Source organism: Ursus americanus, chromosome 18 (assembly GCF_024610735.1).
Source record: "Ursus americanus isolate L20-20 chromosome 18, mUrsAme1.1.p, whole genome shotgun sequence".
NCBI classification, from domain to species: domain Eukaryota; kingdom Metazoa; phylum Chordata; class Mammalia; order Carnivora; family Ursidae; genus Ursus; species Ursus americanus.
Genome location: NC_142144.1, coordinates 22,233,810 through 22,255,114, shown reverse-complemented (window position 1 = coordinate 22,255,114; position 21,305 = coordinate 22,233,810). Strand labels below are relative to the sequence as shown.

The following is a 21,305-nucleotide window of genomic DNA, read 5'->3' as shown; positions in this document are numbered from 1 at the left end:
TATCTGTTGCTGCTAATTATGTTTGTCATATAAATATTCTAAAGTTAAGAAGTAGGGGCGCCTGGGTGGCACAGCGGTTAAGCGTCTGCCTTCGGCTCAGGGCGTGATCCTGGCGTTCTGGGATCGAGCCCCACGTCAGGCTCCTCCGCTGTGAGCCTGCTTCTTCCTCTCCCACTCTCCCTGCTTGTGTTCCCTCTCTCTCGCTGGCTGTCTCTCTCTCTGTCAAATAAATAAATAAAATCTTAAAAAAAAAAAGATAGTTCAAAAAAAAAATAAAGTTAAGAAGTAGTGTATGAATACAATGAAAAAAAAGTACAGATATTTGGGGCCAGACATATATGGGCTTTAATTCAGGTTCTGATGCTGATAATTCTGTGACCTTGGCATTTTTCTTTCTCACCGTCACTATGCATTATTTTTGTAGATTTTTAACCATACGAGTATGGAAAATTCTATATTCTGCCTTTTTCCTAATTTAACTTTACACCACAGGCATTTTTTCCATGTTACTGCATTATCTTTGAGAGCTGTGTAATACGTGTTTCAAAATGTGCCTAAGGTAGCGGCGTTTAGAGTTCCTTATTGGTGGGCTTTTCATCCGTATCCACATTTTTACCAATAATAATGATGCTATGGTGAACTTTACTACGCCGAAAATTTGCTGTATATTACCTCAGTGTATAAAAACACTTTTAAGGATACATATTGTCAAAGTGCTCTCTAAAATTACTATACTGATTTACACTCTCACTGACGACGTATAAAACTTCCTATGTCATCCCACATTTGCCCACATTGTTTATTAACGTCAAAAATAAATCACTGCTAATCTGACACACAAGCGGTTTCTCACTGTTGTTTGAATTTGCATGCTGCGTTGGTAAGGTCCAGCGTTTTCTCATATGCAGGGAATTTACTGCATTCCTTTGGTGAGGTGTCTGTACTCTTGAGTTCCATAAACTTTTTTCAATTCACACAATAAGACATTATAATAAAGACAGTATTCCCTGGTCTGCCATAAGAATGTGTCTTTACATTTTGGTGATGATTTTTAAAATGACACCAGAGCTTTCCATTTACTTATGCTATCACATCTGCCATCATTCCCACCATGAATTTTCTGTGACTTGTAGGTTTAGGTTTTCTAAGGTCTTCGAATTGTTACAAAAAATTATAAAAGCCATTTTTATGGTTTTTTTTTTTTAGATTTATTTATTTATGTGACAGAGAGACAGCCAGCGAGAGAGGGAACACAGCAGGGGAGTGGGAGAGGAAGAAGCAGGCTCCCAGCGGAGGAGCCTGATGTGGGGCTCGATCCCAGAACGCCGGGATCACGCCCTGAGCCAAAGACAGACGCTTAAGGACTGCACCACCCAGGCGTCCCCATCCTGAATTTACTTGTGTTATGTGGTGAGAATAGAAATTAAAAGATTTTCATGTTTTTACCAACTGTCTAATGCCAGTCACTCAATACTCCTCTCTCTCGCTTTCTAATACTTTGTAACAAAAATGCCACCAGTCACTTACCAGTTTTTAAGTAGAATACTTGAATTTATGTGTACAATCACACTGATGCTTTTGTGATTCCTGATTTTGCACTATTTTAATTAGTGCAGCTTTTTATTATTTTGATTTTTAGTAAAGTGGGCCTTTCCATTATTTTTCTTTAAATATTTTAATTTTCCACTTTTCCCCCAATGAACACTAAAATAAATAATTCGGTCATGCTTCCAAAAAAAAAAAAAAAATCCAATATGGCAGGTATGATGGAATTAAATTATGCCTATAATTTTATTTGGGAAAAATCAACATCTTTAAGACATGTATTTCTCACTTAGGAAATGGCATGCTTCTCATTATTCAAGCATTTATAAATGTCTATATGGTATGATTTTATAATATTCTTCCTTGAGGTCACATACATTTCTTAATTATATAAATATATACACACATACATAAAGATAAATGTATGTATATACTGATACTGTGAATAGGATCTTTTTTACTATATTTTCTATTTACAAATGACATTCAGGAAAGCTCCTTTTGTATATTTATCTGTAACCATTCAGTTTTTGGGACTCAGTGTTTTTAGTGGATTTTCAGGCCTTTGGATTTTCATTTTGTAAGCCCCATCACCATTCCTTCTGCCAAAATAAAAACTGTGACTCTCAATTTTCTCATCTTTATACCTTTCATTTATTTGATAAATTTATGTATTGCTGCTTTGGCTAGAACTCACAGAATAATGTTCAACATCAATGGGGATAGCTTTTTTGCTTCATTTCTGATTTTAGAGGGAAACATTTAACACTTCACTACGGAACTGGTTATAGTTGGTTTGAAACAGATATGCTTTAGTATGCTGGAAAAACATCCTTACTTCCTTTTTAGAAATTTAAGAATTCACTGTGAATATATGCAGTATTGAAGATTTAAAAAATAACATTCTTCAGCTACTTTTGGTATTGTTACTCTGTGACTCACATTTCTAGATATGAAATGTCATTTGCAAACCTCATTTGTATGATGCTTCACTTCACTGTACTGTCTACGTAACACAAATAACTTGAGTAGCTACGAAATAAAGATCTCTTCACCTATTCAAAGTAACCCAATACACATTCCACTTAGTAGGTACACTTTCAGAGCTGAGTTTTGTTTTCAAATGCAGTAGCTTTCCCTAGCTTCTGTTTTCTGGTACATCTTTCTTTTTATGACTTGACTTTTATTTTATAGTTTTATGATTATAAATGACGAAGATCAACCCAGTTGGGAAGTTGATGGGACATCAACAAGCTAAATAAAAGGTACACCGTGAAGCACGTAGAATTGGTCAAGAGAGCGAATGTCAGGAGAAATGAGAAGTCAACAGCTGAGGTGTGCAGGGCAGGGAAGAGAACCACTAGGACAATCAAGATCCTTTTCACTGTTCCTGCATTTCTGCATAGCGTTACAATGCACCCCATGCCCTATCTGGGAGCACTTCTCCCAGGATGAAGGTGAGTTGATCGTGATTTTCCTATTTTAAACAAAGTCCAGTGTTTGGCCTTATTTTCCAGAAGTCTGGGGAAGTCTTTATCCTGGCAGAAGTACAGTGATGGAGGGAGTGGGCATGGAGGGGTGGTTCAGCTCTGCCTTGGGCAGCATCAATTCTTTTTTGCAAGTGAGACCAGGAGCAGAGTTTTGGGGAACGTCTCCCATTTGCCCTTTCCCTTCCCCTTCTCTGTCCTGCTATTCCTATGTCCCAAAGCAGTGAGTTGTGGGATTATGACCCAGTCGTGGGCTCTCTGTTCATCTTCCAGGTCTTGTATTTCTCATTCCAGCTGTGAGAAGGAAGGGGAGCACTTTGTTTTGTGAGCCATGACCATACTTTTTTTCCTCCATCTACTAAGTTGATTGCCTATAGCTTTCCAAACGCCGGGAAAGGAATTAGCCAGGCTAGTCCTCAGCACCGGTGCCGTGTTCTATGTGGCGGGTGCTAAGGTCCAATAGTCACCGGCTGATTCAATAAAAGGAACCCTGTTCCACATATTGTAAAGAAGATGGAACTAGAAGGAGGGGTCTCCTCTACTGTGGTTGCTCAGTACATGGCATGTGATCCTGTATTGTGCCAGCAGCATAGAGGAAAGATCATCATCCTCTTCGTTGTTTCCGGGACAGCTCACAAAATGGCACTATCCAGCCAAATATTATTTAATAGCAAAATAGATTTTAATTGAAAAATCATTTTAAGGAACCGAATAAAAATGTGTAGCAGGAACTTCCCCAGGAGACAGCAGAGTATGTACATTTTGTGAGTGGAGCAGCATCTGTTTAATATACTTTTATATAGAAAATACAAGCATATTTAAAAATGGAAACATGTAAGAAAGTATGTCACAAGGAAGAACAAAATGGAACACAAAATACAAAGGTAAACCCCAAATAACAAGTTTACGAAACAAAACAAGACCCAGCACCGTGTTGGAATTTCTTTGCATAAGTTCCAGGCTGCCCAGGACTACCAGGAGGAGATGATCCTGCTTTTAGGAGAGCTGGTGGGTTGTGCAGTGGTTAAAACCCAGGCCTCCTTTTCCTGGAACAAAAAACAAAGAGATTCAACTGAAGTGAAGAGGTGAAAGCTTAGAGGCTGATGAAAACAGGATCGAAGGTCTCAGACGCCTGCGCATCTTCCGTGACATCGTTTGTACGGATGGGGCTCATTCCTTGAGAGAACAGGTGCCAACCTTAAGAAAGATCTGAGAATCAGGAGAACCTGAGTTTTGATGCTGGCTCTGTCGCCAGTCTCCTGTCTGCTAATCCTTCTTATCTACAAAACGATGAGTCGGGACTTTGTGAACCTGAAGGCCCCTTACAGCGTTAACATTTTACGGTTTTTCTTTAGGGCATTTATGTAGGATCAATTTTCTGAAGATGCACATAGAGGTCAGAGGAAACACACTCTCTTTCTTAAGGACGGAACTCGCTGGGAATTAGCCCGGGTCCGTCTTAGTCATCAGCGGGCAGGTTACAGGCTGAGGGATTTAATGGACACCACGGGGTGTTTCCCACCAGCTGTCACTGATGCCTGGAAATGGCTCTGTCTGTGAACCAGCTTTACTGAGCATCTTTTTTCTGTGCCTGTACTAAGTACGAGGGAGACAACCTTCAAGACGCTCAATCTTGTGGGAAGGAAGGAAATTAAAAAAAAAATTGGAAACATTGACTGTTTTGACTTCTCAGAAAAGCTTTCTCCTTTCCCCATTTCAGGGAATCATACCACACATTTCTTTCCTCTGGGAATTGCCAGTCCCCTCCCCCCTTTGCTCCAAAGTAAGGCAAAGATTTTGACAAAATGAGTCTTCATGTTAGTACAACATAACTCAACCTCAGACCACGGCTCACTGATCCATGGTGGGCCCTTCAATCCATCTGGAGTAGTCAGTTCTTCTGGATTTTGTAAACTGGGTCAGCACGCTATTTCTGTGGATGCTGTGGTGCGACATGGAAAATGTGGAAGCTGTAAGCAGTTCTGTCCTTCCACTTGAACTGGACAGCAGAGAAAACCACACTGCAGAGGATGGAGCGGGCACTGGAGAGAGGAGGGGAGCCGGGAGGTGGAGACGCTTTCTGTGGCTCTCCAGTCCTCAGTCCGGTCCTACTAATGTTTAGCCACCTCACGTCTTTGGGTCCTACGCAAGGTCCTTCAATCGTGACAACATATTGCTTTCTTTAATTAAGCTGGTTAGAGTTGTGGTAAGAGAGTCCTAACTAATATGTTTCTCCTAGGATAACTGATCACAGTACAAGGAGGAAGCGGTGGCTCAGTGTCCTGGGTTGGAGATGACCTTTCCTTGAATGTGGGATATGCCTCGTAGCTGACTTTGCTGAACATATACATTTGGATTCCCTTATTAAACTTTTGCATAAGAAAACCTAGATTTCGTTTTATTAAAAGGCAGTATTTTAACAAAAGCTAATAATTACTGTTCCTCTGGTTGAGAAAGAGCTCTTATGGGAGTATTTTGATGTTAGGGAACCACACAAACTCTGGGTGTCCTTTTTTACGTATAAGATGAGGGAGTTGAAATAGAAAGTCTAAAATTATAAGGACATTATAAATACTTCCTGTTCCTTTTTGAGTCACTGCCATTCTTATTCTTTTTATCCTTTCTTTCCCCTCAGAGTTCTTTTCTTTTTTCCCAGAAATCCATTCCAGTTTGATTTTCATTTTCTTAAACTCTTTCGACCCTGCTCTCAGGTGAAACCATCATTTTTATCTTGGAGGCTTCTACACATACAATCCAGATTTGCTCTCTGGGGCTTAATTTATTTTTTCTCTTTGCAAAGATGGCATATACTTGGCATGATATGAAGAAATTCATTGGTACAAGACTGATTTTCTTAAATGAAGTTTGTACTTAAATAAACTTTTGTCTTTGCAAGTTGACTCTGATACTCTAATCACATTAAAGTAAAAGGAAATGGAAAAATTAGTTGTTTTCAGTGAACTGAATTTCCCACTTTTTAAGGTGAATACAAAAATATCCATTTGTTTTTAATGATTACTCTAAGATGGAAGTAAATATACGTAAAACTAATTTAAGTGACGTAATACAATAATATGTATTGACAGTCTTGAAATAGAGCTGGTAATATTCCAACATTTGTGAGGACAGTGCTATAATATTGAAAACATTTTCTTCATTGCATACTGTAGTGTATCTGACATTTCCTGAAGTTTAAAAATGCTTAAATCTTTGACTGGTGATGGGTAGTAAGGAGGGCACGTATTGCATGGTGCACTGGGTGTTATACGCAACTAATGAATCATCGAACTTTATATCAGAAACCAGGGTTGTACTGTATGGTGACTAACATAATAACAAAACATTAAAATAAAAAAAAACCCAACATGGATTGGTAAGGGATGGATAGATGGACATGTGATAAAACACAGCAAAATGTCCACTGTAGAATCCAGGCAGTGGGTATATAGTTCTTTCAACCTTTCTGAATCTTTGAAAATTTGCATTAAAATGTTGGTGGGGGGAAGAATGTTAAAGTAAGAGGTGGTTGCTCAAGAGAGGAAAGGCCCACTTCAACAAAACCTGCATCTTCTATTTTGACAGCTGAGGAAGAAAAATAAATGCATGCAACAAAGAAAAAAAAATGCTTAAATCTTGAGAGAGAAGAACAAAGCTAGAGGCATCATGTTCTCCGATTTCAAACTACATTACAAATCTATGGTAATCAAAACAGTATGGTGTTGGCATAAAAACAGACACAAAGATCAATGAGATCAATGAAACAGAATAAAAAGCCCAAGAATAAACCCATGCATATATGGTCAATTAATTTACGACAAAGGAGCCAAGACTATGCACTGAGGAAAGAACAATCTCTTCAACAAACGGTGGTGGGGAAACTGGAGAGCCCCACACAAAAGGAGGAAACGGACCACTTTCTTACGCCAGACACAAAAATTAACCCAAAATGGATTAAAGACTTGAATGTAAGAGCTGAAACCATAAGACTCCTAGAAAAATACATAGGTGGCAAGCTCCGTGACATTGGTCTTGGCGATGAATTTCTTGGATTTGACAGCAAAAGCGAAGGCAACAAAAGCAAAAATCAACAAGAGGGTCTACATCAAACGAAAAGGTTCTGCACGGCAAAGGAAACCATCAACAAGATGTAAAGGCAACCTACTGAGTGGGATTATATATCTGATAAGAGATTACCAAAATATATCCAAAATATAGAAAGAGCTCATAGAACCCAATAGCAAAAAACAAACAAAAAACCGAAACAAAACAAACCAAAAAACCAAAAACGCAAAACCAAAATCAAAAAACAACCCAAACAATTAGATTAAAAAATGGGCAGAGGATTTGAATAGACATTTTTCCAAGGACGACATATAGAAGGCGACAGGTACGTGAAAAGATGCTCACCATCACTGATCACCAGGGAAATGCAAATCGACACCACAATGAGATATCACCTCACACCTGTTGGAATGGCTGTTATCAAAAGACAAGAAATAACAAGTCTCGGCAAGATTATGGAGAAAAGAGAACACTAGCGCACTGCTGGTGGGAATGGAAATTGGTGCGGCCACTCTGCAAAACAGTATGGAGGGTCCTCAAAAACTAAAAAGTTAGAAATAGAACTGCCGTACAACCCGGCAATTCTACTTCTACTTCTGGGTACTTATCTGAAGAAAATGAAAATAACTCGAAAAGATACATGTGCCACCATGTTCACTGCAGCTTTATTTACAATAGCCAAGATATGAAAACAGTGTAAGTGTCCACTGATGGATGAATAAAGAAAATGTGACACACACACACACACACACACACACATACTATTCAGCCATAAAAAAAATGTAACTTGCCATTTACAACAACACGGATGGCCCCCGAGGGCATCATGCTACAAGTACCATATGGTCTCATTTGAAAAAAACCAAACAACCAAAAAACCCCCTCACAGACACAGAGAACAGACTGGTGGTTGCCAGAGGCGGGGGTGGGCGAAATGCGTGAAAGGGGTCAAAAGGTACAAACCCCCAGTAATAAAATAAATAAGTCACAGGGGCGTCACACATAGCCTGGTGACTACTTAATAACACTGTATTGCATATTTGAAAGCTGCTAAGACAGTAAATCTCACAAGTGCTCATCAGGAGAAAACCATTTTGTAACTGTGTGGTCATGGACGCCAACCAGATCTACTGGGATAATCATTTTGCAATATATATACACAGCTGTATACCTGGCACTAATATAATGGTATCAATCATACTTCGGTAAAAAACGTTTAAATTACTTTTAACTCTTTTCCCTTAGACTTATTTTTGTGATCATCTTTTCTCAACTATGATATTTATCTGGTTAGAAATGAGAAACTAATTGATAGACATATTTTTGCATAAATTTTGTTAATCAATTAAATATTGCATATACATATGCTAGAAATATGAAACAAGAGTTTTGACTTTAAAAACAAACATTTCTTACTGATTTCAATACCATTTTTTTATTGGAATCAGGAATGCAAGCGGACATCATACGATGTACTGGGTTTATTATTTATTTTACATCCTTCCATATGAATGATGCAATCTTCTCTTCTAGAAGGCAGTTTATTTGCTTAATTAAACCTTTTTTTTGTGGAAAAATATGGAATTGCATGTCATCCTTTTAAAGGGACCGCGCTAACTTTGTCTGCATCATTCCAATTTTAGTTTACATGCTGCCAAAGTGAGCACGAGATTATTTATTTTTGAGATACTGTTTTGTCAATTCTTAATATTTCTTTGTGTTGGCTCTAGTTCGAATTTACAGAGTACCTGAAAATGGACATTTTTGGATGTAAACTTAAACTAGAGATACCTTCTGGCTCTCGGGACAAACTTCCCTTGAATTTTGACCTCTTCATGTTGTAGATAAACATTCATTTTTAATTGCCTTACCTGGAGCAGTCATGTCCTGTCCAAGCTGAGAGACAATGACATCGGTTTGGTCTCATGCATTTTCCACCATTTAAGCAGGGAGACTGGCAAACAGCTGGGATGAAAAATTCATGCATTAATTCAATTAATACTTAGGTAGATGGGAGATCATTCACGAAGGCATTCAGAATAAGATCTGACTCTGCTTGCTGCTCTAGCCACTGCCATTCCCCAGTGACCATTTGTATCACACATTTCTGCCACTTTGTTTGAACTCATGTCATTATGTGATACCACCCACCCTGTCCTTTTTTCCCCTCTAAGCCAGTCAATTCTCATATTTAAGCTCCAGGTTAAGTCCTACTTGTGTATTGAAACCTTTGCTGGTAACATTAAATCCACTGATTTTTCTCACTTAGTCTTTAGGCAACCAATTTGACGTATACACTTTTTGAACTGCAAATTTTTCATAAGCTCGGTTACACTGTATATCACGTGAGAGAGCTAGCAGTGAACTCTATGACTGATTGAGGCATTCCACCAGGCACCAAGGCTTAAGACAATCAATCAGGCATATAGATTATCTAAAATAACAAAAAGCAGACAAATAAAGAAAAAGAGCGGATGATTCAAAAGTCCTTTGTATTTGCTAGAAAACACATTTCATAGCTTTTACCATCTTTAACTGGAATTACAGAACCTGGAATAAAATTAAAAATTAGCCACAGATAAAACCCTGAGTGGACACCCAAAGATTCACTATATAGGCATCTTTCTCACAAATCCACTGTGTCATAACCACACTCTTCAATTGCATGTATCTACTTGTTAAAAAACTTCTGGATGCTAAAAACTGATGAAGACCTAACACCCACAAGTTGAACATAACAAAGAAATAGGAGAACTTCCTCGAGGAAGAAAATAAAATTCCTGTTGAAAGAAGGCTGGAAATGAGAAACGTTTCAGCCTCATTATAGCATGGAAAAGTAAGCTTCCCAGATGAAAAACTCATCTTTAATGAGATATAAATAAATGCCATTTCTTTAATCATTCATCCAACTTGATAAGCGAGCACTGGGTGGGAAGAGAGAGGACAAATATAAAACCCTGTCTTTACCCTTGGGGAGCTCTCTTGGGGAGTTCGCAGGAGTGGGCCAACAGAATGCATGTATTTGCCACATAATAAAGAGAAAATTATGAAACAAAGCAGGATTAAAAATAGCAAAAACAAAACCCAATCATTGAAAACTAACTCTCCATAGATTCTGCTTACTAATAAAAAAAATTGCTCCTTTCCTTTTAAAGATTTATTTACTTATTTTAGAAAGAGAGAGAGTGCCCGAGTGGGGGTAGGGGCAGAGGGAAAGGGAGAGAGAATCTCAAGCAGACTCCATGCTGAGTGTGGAGCCCGATGTGGGGCTCGATCTTACAACCCTGAGACCATGACCTGAGCCGAAATCAAGAGTCGGATGCTCAACTGACTAAGCCAGCCAGGCGCCCCACTCCTTTTCAATAGCCTGATGATTTAGTGGTTTGACTGTATTAACAAATTCATTTCACCTCCTTGCCTAATAGCTTAACACCTTCCTCCTTCCCTATCACATGGATGCCCCCAGTGTTCCGTTTCCGGCGATCTTCCCATGCGATGTGCCTTCTGTACAGTCTTATGTTTTTCTCCATGAATGTTTTCCAGTGATGACTTACATATCGCTACCCAAACTATCATTCAACTGCCTATCAGACCTCTCCACTGTATGTTTCACAGGCTCCTCGAACTCAGCATGCACCTCCTTAACTCCTCATCCGTACCTTCAGACCTGCTCCTCTTGGGTTCTCTATCTCAGTCAATGGCGGCACCTTCCCCTCAGGGGCCCAAAACATGTATCGGTCTTGATTCATCTCAGACTTTACTCCCACGATAAATCTATAACCAAGCAGTGAGTCACCTCCCTCACGTCTCTCAAATCCACCGTTTTCAGTTATCATTTTTCCAGACTTCATTACAGCTTGCCAATTCTGCTTCGTTAACTTCCTAAGTGGACTCCTAATTGTCAGTCTTGCTTTCTGCCATTTTCTATACTGCTGCCCAAATCACTTTCCTAAAAGAAAATCTCATCACATGGTTTTCCTGCTTAAAGCCCTTCAGTGGCTTCTGTTGCTCACAGGACATAATCCAGCACCTTGAACTTGGCACATCATGCATTTCCTTCTCTGGCTCTGCCCCTCTTTACAGCTTCATTTCCAGTCACACCCCTACATTCCCTCTATGGCTTCAGTTCTACTATGCTGAACACACCTGTGTTATACTTCCATGCCTTTGACTAGAATGATCTTCCTCTGGCGACTACTCTTACTCTTCGGATTCTATGCTTATGAAGACTTCTGAATGCCTGTGCTTGGTTGGTGTACCCATCTTCACTGTTGTCATAACCCCTTTCAGAGAATTCCATTAGCCTCGAGTTATCTACTTACAGGCCATTCTGCATCCTTTCTGCTTTTCTAGATTTAACTCTGGAGGGCAGGAGCTCCTGTTTCACACGCTGCTGTATGCTTAGTATGTAGGACGTGTGAGCAGGGTATGTGCTGCGGCAGCTGCTACAAGAAAGGAACACTATGTGGCTCAGTGTCATTAGGGAGCTTATGCTAGTTAGCGAGCCGAGTTGCTCAGAGAAATACAAATAGATCAATGGAGCTTTAAACGGCATGGTTGTACCTATTTGTGTCGTATCTACAGAAATGGAATGTTAGAAAATAGACTGTTGTGGTATAAAGCAAGTTTGGAGATCAGAGGAAGCTTAGGCAGGGCTTTTGAGGTTGGATAAGGTTTGAAGAGGTCGGGGAAAGAGGGAAACCATAAGCTTGTGCTGAGCGATGGGGGTAACGAGGAAGTCATCACTGCAAGGGGACAGTGTGTGACTGGCTGGATGAAAGTGAGTTTTACCAGTTGTGCTGAAGCCAGTCTATGCAGAGCCTTGGAAGTCAGAAAAATTTGTGCTGAAAAATTGGGGCTGGATGTGGAGACAACAGGGAACCATTTCTGAAATAAGGTTCTGAAATAAGGCAAAAAGATACACCAAAAGGAGTATATAGTGCTGTTTAGCTTGGAAATGGAGGGCCCAGAAGATCAACCCGTAGACACTGATGGTGACTCCAAGAAGAGATCTTCTATTAGCTGGTGACAGTGGGGACAGAGTAGGACGGAGGAGGTACTGTGCGGAGAGAAGGAGAAAGGTGCTGATACTGGGAATCTTAGAGGAAGGAGCCGGAGAATCATGGATGCCTCCCCCTGGAAGAGTGGGGCCACCACCCGCAAAGTCAGGTGGCTGGCAAACGGCCAGAAACGTTTGCACGTGACTTCGATTTGGGAAATGCAGATAAAACATCCAAGTGGATTTGTTACAAACACACACTCGATAGATTGCTTTTAGAGCTTCGAATAAAAGCTTTGCATTTATCCAGTAGATTTTTCCTTTTCTACATTCACGGAGGGCTGTTTCGGCTTTAGGTAGGTGGATGACACATCCGATTTTGCCTGTGACGATACGTGTCACTCCCATTTCCTTAGTTTACTTATTAATAGTACCCCTTTTGCTCTCAAAAATGTCCTAGTTTGAAAGCTAAATTATACGGTCACCCGGCCTTAGAGCTCATGGCAAGCTCTGGGGCCGACACACCTGTTCTACTTGATGTTTTACCCCACCAGAGAGGTGGCATAAATACTGTTTTACGGGAGGCATGGTGGAGTGTTAGAATAATACCAAATAAATACAGCAAGTTTACCTGTCAGTTTAAACTGATTCATTTCCTCAACACGAGAAACCTATCATACCCAGGCGCTATGCTAGGTACTGGGCATGTAACGATCACAAAGAGATATCCCTGCCCTCAAGTGGCATATAATCCAGTGAGGGCAAGGACAGATGGATGAGCCAACACCTACGACCTCAAATTAGAGAAGAGTAAATGTCATATTTGAGCGAGGTAAGGGTGGTTAAGGGGACGTGTTTGTTACCAATGAATCAACGACAGTTTGTTACTGTTGTCCATGAGGGAACCATCTCTTTGATTTAACTTAAATGGTATTTAGTTAGAGCCTTGTTCTTTCTAAATAGTTACCATGAAGTTAGTGATTCGGTTTCCTAGAGATTAAAATAAATATTCTTCTTCTTTTTTTAAATTTTTTATTATTATTTTTTAAAGATTTTATTTATTTATTTGACAGAGATAGAGACAGCCAGCGAGAGAGGAACACAAGCAGGGGGAGTGGGAGAGGAAGAAGCAGGCTCATGGCAGAGGAGCCTGATGTGGGGCTCGATCCTAGAACGCCGGGATCACGCCCTGAGCCGAAGGCAGACGCTTAACCGCTCTGCCACCCAGGCGCCCCTAAAATAAAGATTCTTCTGAACCTCTGCCTGTTTTCTCGATATTCTGCAAAGCTGAGCAGATGACATGAAGAAGGCTGACAACTGAGTTGACTTAGATTCTCTTCTTCGGTTTGCGACCCTGACGGGTGCCTGTGAAGCAGCCACAGGGTTCAGCAGTGAGACTATCATTCAAGGGACCATCCGGAGGTATTCTTGAGAGGCCTCGGCCTCCTTCTGTTTCCCTGCCACCTCTGAATTTGAGTCACGCTCACCACTATCCTCTAGGGCCACATGGAGCCAAATCAACACGAAAATAAACCCCAAGAGAAGGCCTACCTGTATGACAGCGGGACCCCGTCCAGCCAGGTGGGCAGTCACACTGATAAGGGGCCACACAACGACCACCATTCAAACAGGGGAGAATGCATATTGCTAGAAAACAGACCAAAAAGGATTTAGTCAAAATATACACACTCAGGTATGTTCAAGTGTTCAAAAACCATTTTCCAGGAGGAGTAAAACCTTGAAGGACCCCCCAGATAGTCTCCCCGGATGTGTTCTGTTTATTAATCAGTAAACATAATCAGGAAAGTAAGGGCGGCCGTTAGCCTCATGAAATGACTTTCGTGCCAAATGCCCTCTTTCAGAGAGGATCTACCGTAATCGATGTCTAAGTGCTTTGCGTTCTCTTCACAGAACAAGCAGAATGTTCTCCACTTATTATCATTTCAAATTTCCTTTTCAAATTACATGAAGTGCTCAAGAAGGTTTGGCTGTCTCGAGGCTCTCTTACTGTCTTGAATTAAATGTAAGAATGGGGTCGGAGGGGCTGTCCTGTAGGCTGGTTTTGGCCGCACATTAGCAGTGATGGGACAACCACCCTTTAGTTCCCTGGAGCAGAGGTCTGATGGTGACTCCATCGGCCCTCCCTAGACCCTTCACGGCAATCATTCTTCCTAGAAATTACTGAGCTCTTTAAAGAGGAATAGTCTGTTTAAAAGGAGTGAGATTGTCTCTTGGCTTGCTACTCAAAGCACAGTTCCCAAGCCAATGGCACTGGCATTACCTAGGAGCTGGCTAGACCTACAGAATCTCAGGTCCCAACCCAGAACTACTGAATCAGAATCTGCATTTAACATCTCACGGATGGTTTGTACGGACATTAAAGCTTGGGAAGCCGTGGTCTCATGCAGGAGGACGGCCACGTGCTCCATGAGCTCAGCTAGGCCTGCTCTCAGGGTCCCCCAGAGTAAATGTCTCCCTGATCTTTGGACTCCCAGCATTACAGCAGGTCAAGTTTGGGAGCCCTAAATGGGAAAGAATGTTTGGGGAGAAGAGGGAGGAAAAACATAATTTCTCTTCTTTCTTAATCACTGTGAGAGCAGTTGCTTCCGTGAGTTGTTAGCAGCCTAAATTTATTGCCGTTGCGTATTTTCCTTTCTAGATTAGTTGCGAGAGTTACACTTAAAAGAGTTTAAGAATCTCTTATAACATGTCTGGCCTTCAAGCAAACTGGTACAGATCAATGTCACCACCCGAATGACTCCTAATGTGATTTACAGACACCACTCCCAATGAAATACGAACTCATTTTATCCCCGTATATATTTTTTAAGATACTGAAACAAAGTCTAGTTTAGACATTAAAAAAAAAGTTTAAAACCACTTATTTCCATTTCCTGAAAGTTCGAATTCAAACATATTTTTATAAGGATCGAAATTCTATATTAATTTACTAAGCATTGTATGGATAGCGGAGTGCCAACTTTCCCTATTTTCTTAGTTGGGAAGAACTACCCCTAGTGAAAAAGAGTGCATGGTGGGCTGCAAATACTGCATACAAAGTACAGTGTGATGCAATGCCGTGAATTTATCCCAAGTACAGCAATGAGAGGCACAGCACATAAATGGACTTGAGACAGGGAAGATAGAGGCCGGGAAACCCTCTATTATAAGGTCCTTCGCAAGAGGATTCTTGGGAATTTGCGACAGGAGGCATGTGGAGATGGCTCTGGACGGATCGCGATTACTGTATTTTCAAGGTCACTTATATTTTAGATCTTTTGCAACTAACTGACATATTCAGTTCGACTGTAAGGCCCTCTTGTCTGGTCGGCTACAGGATTAAAGCAAATGAATTTCTTCTACCGGTAAAGCCAGTTCCTAGTAACTCCCCTGAGCTGGCAGCTTCCAGGCAAATTATCAGGATTCAAAGTAAGATTGAAGGACATAACATGCAAGGTTTGAGGACAGACTCACGTTCCTCACAGAGGCGCCCCATCCAGCCGTCTGGACAGGAACAAGCATTAGGACGTTGGCAGATACCTCCATTCTGACACGGGAATCGACAGACAGCTGGAAAAGAAGCAGAATGGATCATAAACCCAGGGAATTACGGAAGGGTACTTGTTGGAAAATAGGACTCCTTATTTACATTTCATAACATTTCCTAGAGTCAAGCTTTAGGGAAGAGAAACAAAACCGAATCTCAAGACTCAGTCAAGGACAAACATGAGGGCTCTCAGAAAGGGGCCTAAATAAGCTTGGGTAGCTCTGAGAAGGTGGCTTTCAAAATTTCAGTAATCTGGGGACTCAGGGCAGAAGGGGCAAGGTGGTTTAGACAGAAGGTAACCTCTTTTGGTCTGGACCAGGGGAAAAGCCTCTTTCAGAAGATCTGAGAATGCCTTTCCAGAGGGGCCCTTTGATGGTCAATAGCTGTTTGGTGCTGCCACTGTCACTCGGTGTCTTAAAACGAGCATGTGAAGGAACAAGCAAGCCAGCCAGCAGGCACACATCTCTCCTTTGACTTCTGATCTGAAGTGAAGCCTGGGCTGCTCCACGAGGATATGACCTCCTCCGCCGCCCTCTCATTCTCTTACATCCCATGTGTTAGTGATCTCGTTTCTCATTGCTGCTTTCAGACAATTCAGCTCCCTTCTCCTGCAATCGCCCTTGCCTCTTTTGAGGCTCATGCCATTCATTCATTGAGTTCCTCAATTCTCCCAGCCCCCACGTGTCATTAAAGACTCTGGCCTTTTCACCCCAAAGCCAAATCTGACCATGGCCCATGTGGCCATGTGGACAACCCACTCAACAGTCTGATTTTTCTTTTAGTTCCTTGGCTATGTTTGTCTTTTTCACTAGCATAGGTCTTGACTTTCAGTAAATATTTGTAGACTGGACCATCATTTGGTTTGTAAAAAAGAATCCTGTTTCATTAGAGAAGTATAAGTTTTAGGACCTACTAGGATGCCTCATTATCTAACTCTTTCAATTTTGCTGAATTTTCAGCACAGAACCTTGTTCTCTTGTTCCTCCAAGAAGATTTTATTGAATGCACACACAAAATTCATCCTCGGGTTTGCGAATTCAATCCAGCAAGTGAAGGGACAGCAGTGTTGATATGAGCATGGATGGAGTGCCTGTCGCCAGCCCCCAGCGTGGCCAGGGGGAGAGACCCTGGTGTGGGCTCCACTTCCCCGGGCCCGCCCAGTACCTCTTGTCTCTTACTCTGCCCACCAGGCGGGCTACCCCATCCCCAGCAGGGCTAGGGGTCTGCCCAGGATGGGGGTGGAACCGGAATCTGCTCAAACTACCTGACTGTCCAAGAGGCACCCTCATGGCTCAAACGTGACACAGCTCCCCTGGCAGCTGGAGAACAGTCTGAGACAACACTTGAACTGAGGAGCCATGACTGACTCAGGAAGGGGCCGTGTACTGGGCCAGAGTTCTGTATGAAACTGTCAAAACTCAAACCCATACAGTTAAGGAAAATGACATAGATGTCAAGAGAAAATTTAAAGCCAAGGAAAAGTAAAAGAGCATGCATGCTAGCTGTTGCCCTTATCAGACTTTCATCCACATTTCCCTACAGCTTCCCTGAGAAAGAACCATTCAAAGATTCCCTTACCTCTGCAAACAGGAGGTGATGTCCAGGTTCCTTTCTCCAGGCAAACGCTCCTCAGGGAACCCTCCAGCATGTATCCACTGTAACACGAGTAGGTGATCATGTCCCCATACTGGTAATGTACGCCTCGAGCAATCGCGTTGTCTACGTGAGTGGGTGGACCACAGGATATTTCTACAGGAAAACAAAACCACAATGAAGCCTGTGCTACTAACCCAGCCAGTGGATGGAAGAGAACACGGTCTCCTCTCAAAGACTGAATTAATTTAAAGAGCAAAGATAAAAATATATAAAGTTGCCCTTTCACCTATACAATAACTAAAAGATGGCAGGGACTAAAAGCGTAACTGCTGCTGTCTAGAAAAATGAGATGTGGAGGATCAAAGGTTTTGTCTTCTGATTCAAATGCTAAAGTCGAGCTGCCTTTTTTCCCCTCAGGCAAGAAGTCTCTAGGAGCCCAAGAATGAGCTGTGTGGGTTGCCAAAGAGGTGGCTTCTAAGAGAATGTTCCTGCAGGATGCTGATCGAGTTAGAAGGGGAGAAGCATGGGGAGTATTTGTAGTCTGTTGTTTCAGAGTAAAGGTCATGAATTGCAGTACTGTATATTCCAACAAGGCCACTTTATTAGTGCCTTGGACAGCACGTGGTATGTAGTTGGTGCTCGAGACATGCTCAAAAAATAAGTAAATGACTGAGTATTGTCTCTAGCCTGCCCATACTCAGTTTACACCCCTTGATGAGGTTTATGACATTCAGGGTTTCAAGGTTTCACATCAGTTTCCCTCTTTTCAAGACTAACACAGTCATTCTCTGCTTTTGAAATATGTGAGACTGAATGATAACCCTCTCTTTTAGAAGCGATGTGTACTGTATATTTAAGTTAAAAAAATTACAACTAATTTTGCCTTGAGAAGACTTGAGATAACTAGAGTTATTTTGGGGTGGCTCACAAGACAAGGACTGGATTGGAGCTGGGACTCCAATCAGTATCCTCTTTGTATAAATCTACCTTTTGGATGACTTTCCCTGCATTGGCTTCTAAAAGGTCACTTTGTGTCATAATACTATTAAGAACTTGTCAGAGGGGATGACCGATGTGTATGATTTTTCTAAATTTTCTTTTCCTTCTAAGGTCGTTACAAACGTTAATTCACTGAGTCAGATATCAAATATGTATTAGTGCCTACCGTGGATCAGAAACTGGAAAGAAACCAATGAAGAAAATGCGGTCCCTTTGTTCAGACGAGTAGCAGACGATGGACGACTTAAAAAGAGCTGGATACCATACTACAGGAAAATCAAGGTGAAGTTGACTTTGCTCAGGATTATCAGGGTGCAAATCGCAGTGAAAGTGGCATCTGGGCTAGGCTACAGAGCTTGAGTGCATCAGAGGGAAAGAGTTTCCAGGCTGGGGGAGCAGCAGGTAGAAAGGTCACGGTGAGCTGACGGCTGGTTTACTGACGTGATCAAAGCACAGATTTCAGACCACCTATATGGGAATCACCTCGGGTTCTCACTGAACGTGCACATTTCAGGAGTTTCTAGTTTGTGGGTCTGCATCTTCCCTACCCTCCTGGGTGATTCCCATACACGCTAGTTTAATCACTGATTTGTAACGATAAATATCAGGACGAGGTAGAAAGGATGACATAAGCTGTTGCTCGTGTTCCTTAGGGAAGAGATTTTCTTCTAAGCCAGAGGCTTTCTGTTTAATAAAAAATGCAAAAGGGGGATTGAGGATAGCAAACAAGGGTAGAGACTGTCTCCTTCTCTCCAAGGCAACCCCTGAGCCTCTCAAGAATACGGAGGACTAATGAAGCACGCACCAGAGCGCCTGTCCTTGCTCTGCCTTCCAGGGCTCTGAGCGGTCCGTCGCAGGGAGCCGAGACCCACGTGGGGATACGTGTGCAGAATCAAGCCACTGGGCCTGCTGTAGTTCGGGCTGGTGGTCAAAGCTTAGACCTACGTAGTTCTTCCCATTTCACTTGGAGTAGATTTTGTAAGGCTACAAGTATAGTATATATTTCCTGGCGTAAAACCAAAATGCTAACGCTGTAATAGGCTGCTAGTTGAAAATTCAGGCACTTGGGCTATTGGTGTATCTCTTCCTATCAGGAGACATTGCTGAAATAAACACTCCGATTCATTTATTCTTCAAAACAAACCTGTCAGATAGGGTTACTGAGGCTATTAACACAGGAGAGCCCGAAGGTTCAGAGAAGCTAGGGCTGGGGCATAAGTTTAGACTTAGAGAGTTTCGAGGACAGAATTCTATCCCAGGTCTTCTCTGACTCCACAATCCCCGTGGCCTTCACACACGCATTTCTTCTTAACTGGAGTGCAGCGTTCTGAAGATGGTCATTGCAGGCGTGATACATTCTTAGACTACGTAGCCCACTGTCCTGCCTCCAGTTAGACTCAATGAATATTTGTTAACTGATTGCTACAGAGGGAGTAGCTTGGACGACAAGGGAGCCGGACGGCAGGATGTTGGGCAGGGGAGATGTTTTAAGTGCAGGAAGTGTGTGTGAAGAGATGTCAAGAGTTATCACAAGGCAGCAGGAGATGCTGCCGGATTGTGCGTTAGGTGCCAACACGATGCTAGCCCAGGGGTTCTCAAACTGTGGTTCCAGGGCCAGTATGGCCAGCAGCAGCACCTGGGAACTTGTTTGAAATGCAAATTCTCAGGCCTCGCCCCAAACTACTGGATCAGACATTCTAGGGAGGGGCCCAGACATCTGTCTTAAACAAGCCCTTTAGGTGGTTCAAGTTTGAGAAACACTGTGGAATAATTTTTGTATTGCAAAGCATCCATTGCCTATTAAAGAATAGTTTGGGGACTCTCCGAATATGGGAAAAATCTGTATGTTATTGAATTCAAATTTTTTAAAGTAATCTCTACACTCAACGTGGGGCACAAAATCATGATCCTGAGATCAAGAGCTGCATGAGCCAGCCAGGTGCCCCGGAAAAAGATATATTTTAGATTTAATATTTAATATTTTGCTCATTCCTAGGAGAACATATTTTGAAAATCTGTTCAGTGATCCTGACCAGGTAGGTTTTAGTCAGCTTCTGGAAAGTTTTTCTTTTTATGTGTGGAATTCAAAGATCTTTTTTAAATTTTATTTTAAAAATTGTCAACCCAGAAGCTGATAACCACAAGACCGAGATCTAAATACCTACATTTAAGTTACTTGATTGAAAATATCTCACAAGGATGAGAAAACATTCTGCACTGATGAAATGAACTGGAATCCACCTGTCCATTTACTTACTTTCGCATTTGGCACTTGTCAGCGTCCACGTCTCGTCGGGGTTACAGGTAATGATGCCTTGGCCTTGGAGCAGGAAGCCTTCCCTACATTTGATGGACACGTTCTGATCAACATAAAACTCCTTTTCAGAAAGCAGAGCATTCTCGGGAATCACAAAAGGAACAGGGCATGGATTTGCTGTTAAACAGGAAAAAAAGAATGCTTACTGATATTCTCCTTCTATTCTTAATTTATTTCTTCAAAGGCAGAGTATGATGAGCCCTCTGGAGCTGGGTTCTCAGTAATGATACTGTGAGGCTTAAAAATACAGAACTTCAAACATTAAAAAAAAAAAACCACGTGTTTTGCAACCACATGAAATAATTTTTAAGGATAAGATCAGATAAGATCTGAAAACCCCAAGTTATTCAACCACTAACACATTGTCCTAAAATTCTAAGATGGCCAATTAAATAGTTGTTTGAAATTATGGCCCAACACTGGGGAAAGAAAAGGTGTGCTGGAAGTCAAGGAGCGCATTAGACATTCCCTTGGTTTTTGAAGAATATTAGGAACACAGAGTAACCACTTCTCATTGTCACTTTACTTTCTTTTACTGAACATCCTTCAGAAGAATGCCCCAGGGAATCATCAGACTTTCCTAAGTGAGCTGAATAAAACTTCAGACTCACACTACTTACACAGGATATTATAACTTAAATTGTAGCGTTTGCAAGGCTTATTCATAAAAATGGATTTGTTTAATACATCTGAAGCAAAACCAACAAATGATTATAGCACAAGGATTTCTTAGTGCAAGTGCGTGACACACGT

General features: G+C 41.5%; 1 protein-coding gene and 1 pseudogene across 2 annotated transcripts in view; both read right to left on the bottom strand.

The window, feature by feature from the left end:
• Positions 1–1,962: 1,962 nt before the first annotated feature.
• SVEP1 (sushi, von Willebrand factor type A, EGF and pentraxin domain containing 1) overlaps positions 1,963–21,305 on the bottom strand; it is a 192,962-nt gene continuing 173,619 nt past the window's right edge. Inside the window, exons 43-48 of one of the 2 annotated variants that reach the window (XM_045814774.2) lie at positions 20,493–20,669; positions 17,219–17,389; positions 15,568–15,663; positions 13,645–13,740; positions 8,966–9,059; positions 1,963–4,078 (exon numbers count right to left, since the gene is read on the bottom strand). In XM_045814774.2, the coding sequence (XP_045670730.2) occupies positions 4,057–4,078; positions 8,966–9,059; positions 13,645–13,740; positions 15,568–15,663; positions 17,219–17,389; positions 20,493–20,669 (656 nt within the window). In that variant the 3' untranslated portion in view covers positions 1,963–4,056. The remainder of the gene's footprint in view (positions 4,079–8,965; positions 9,060–13,644; positions 13,741–15,567; positions 15,664–17,218; positions 17,390–20,492; positions 20,670–21,305) is intronic. The other variant, XM_087869486.1, reaches the window with a different exon arrangement.
• LOC148108569 (U6 spliceosomal RNA) lies at positions 8,667–8,761 on the bottom strand (annotated as a pseudogene).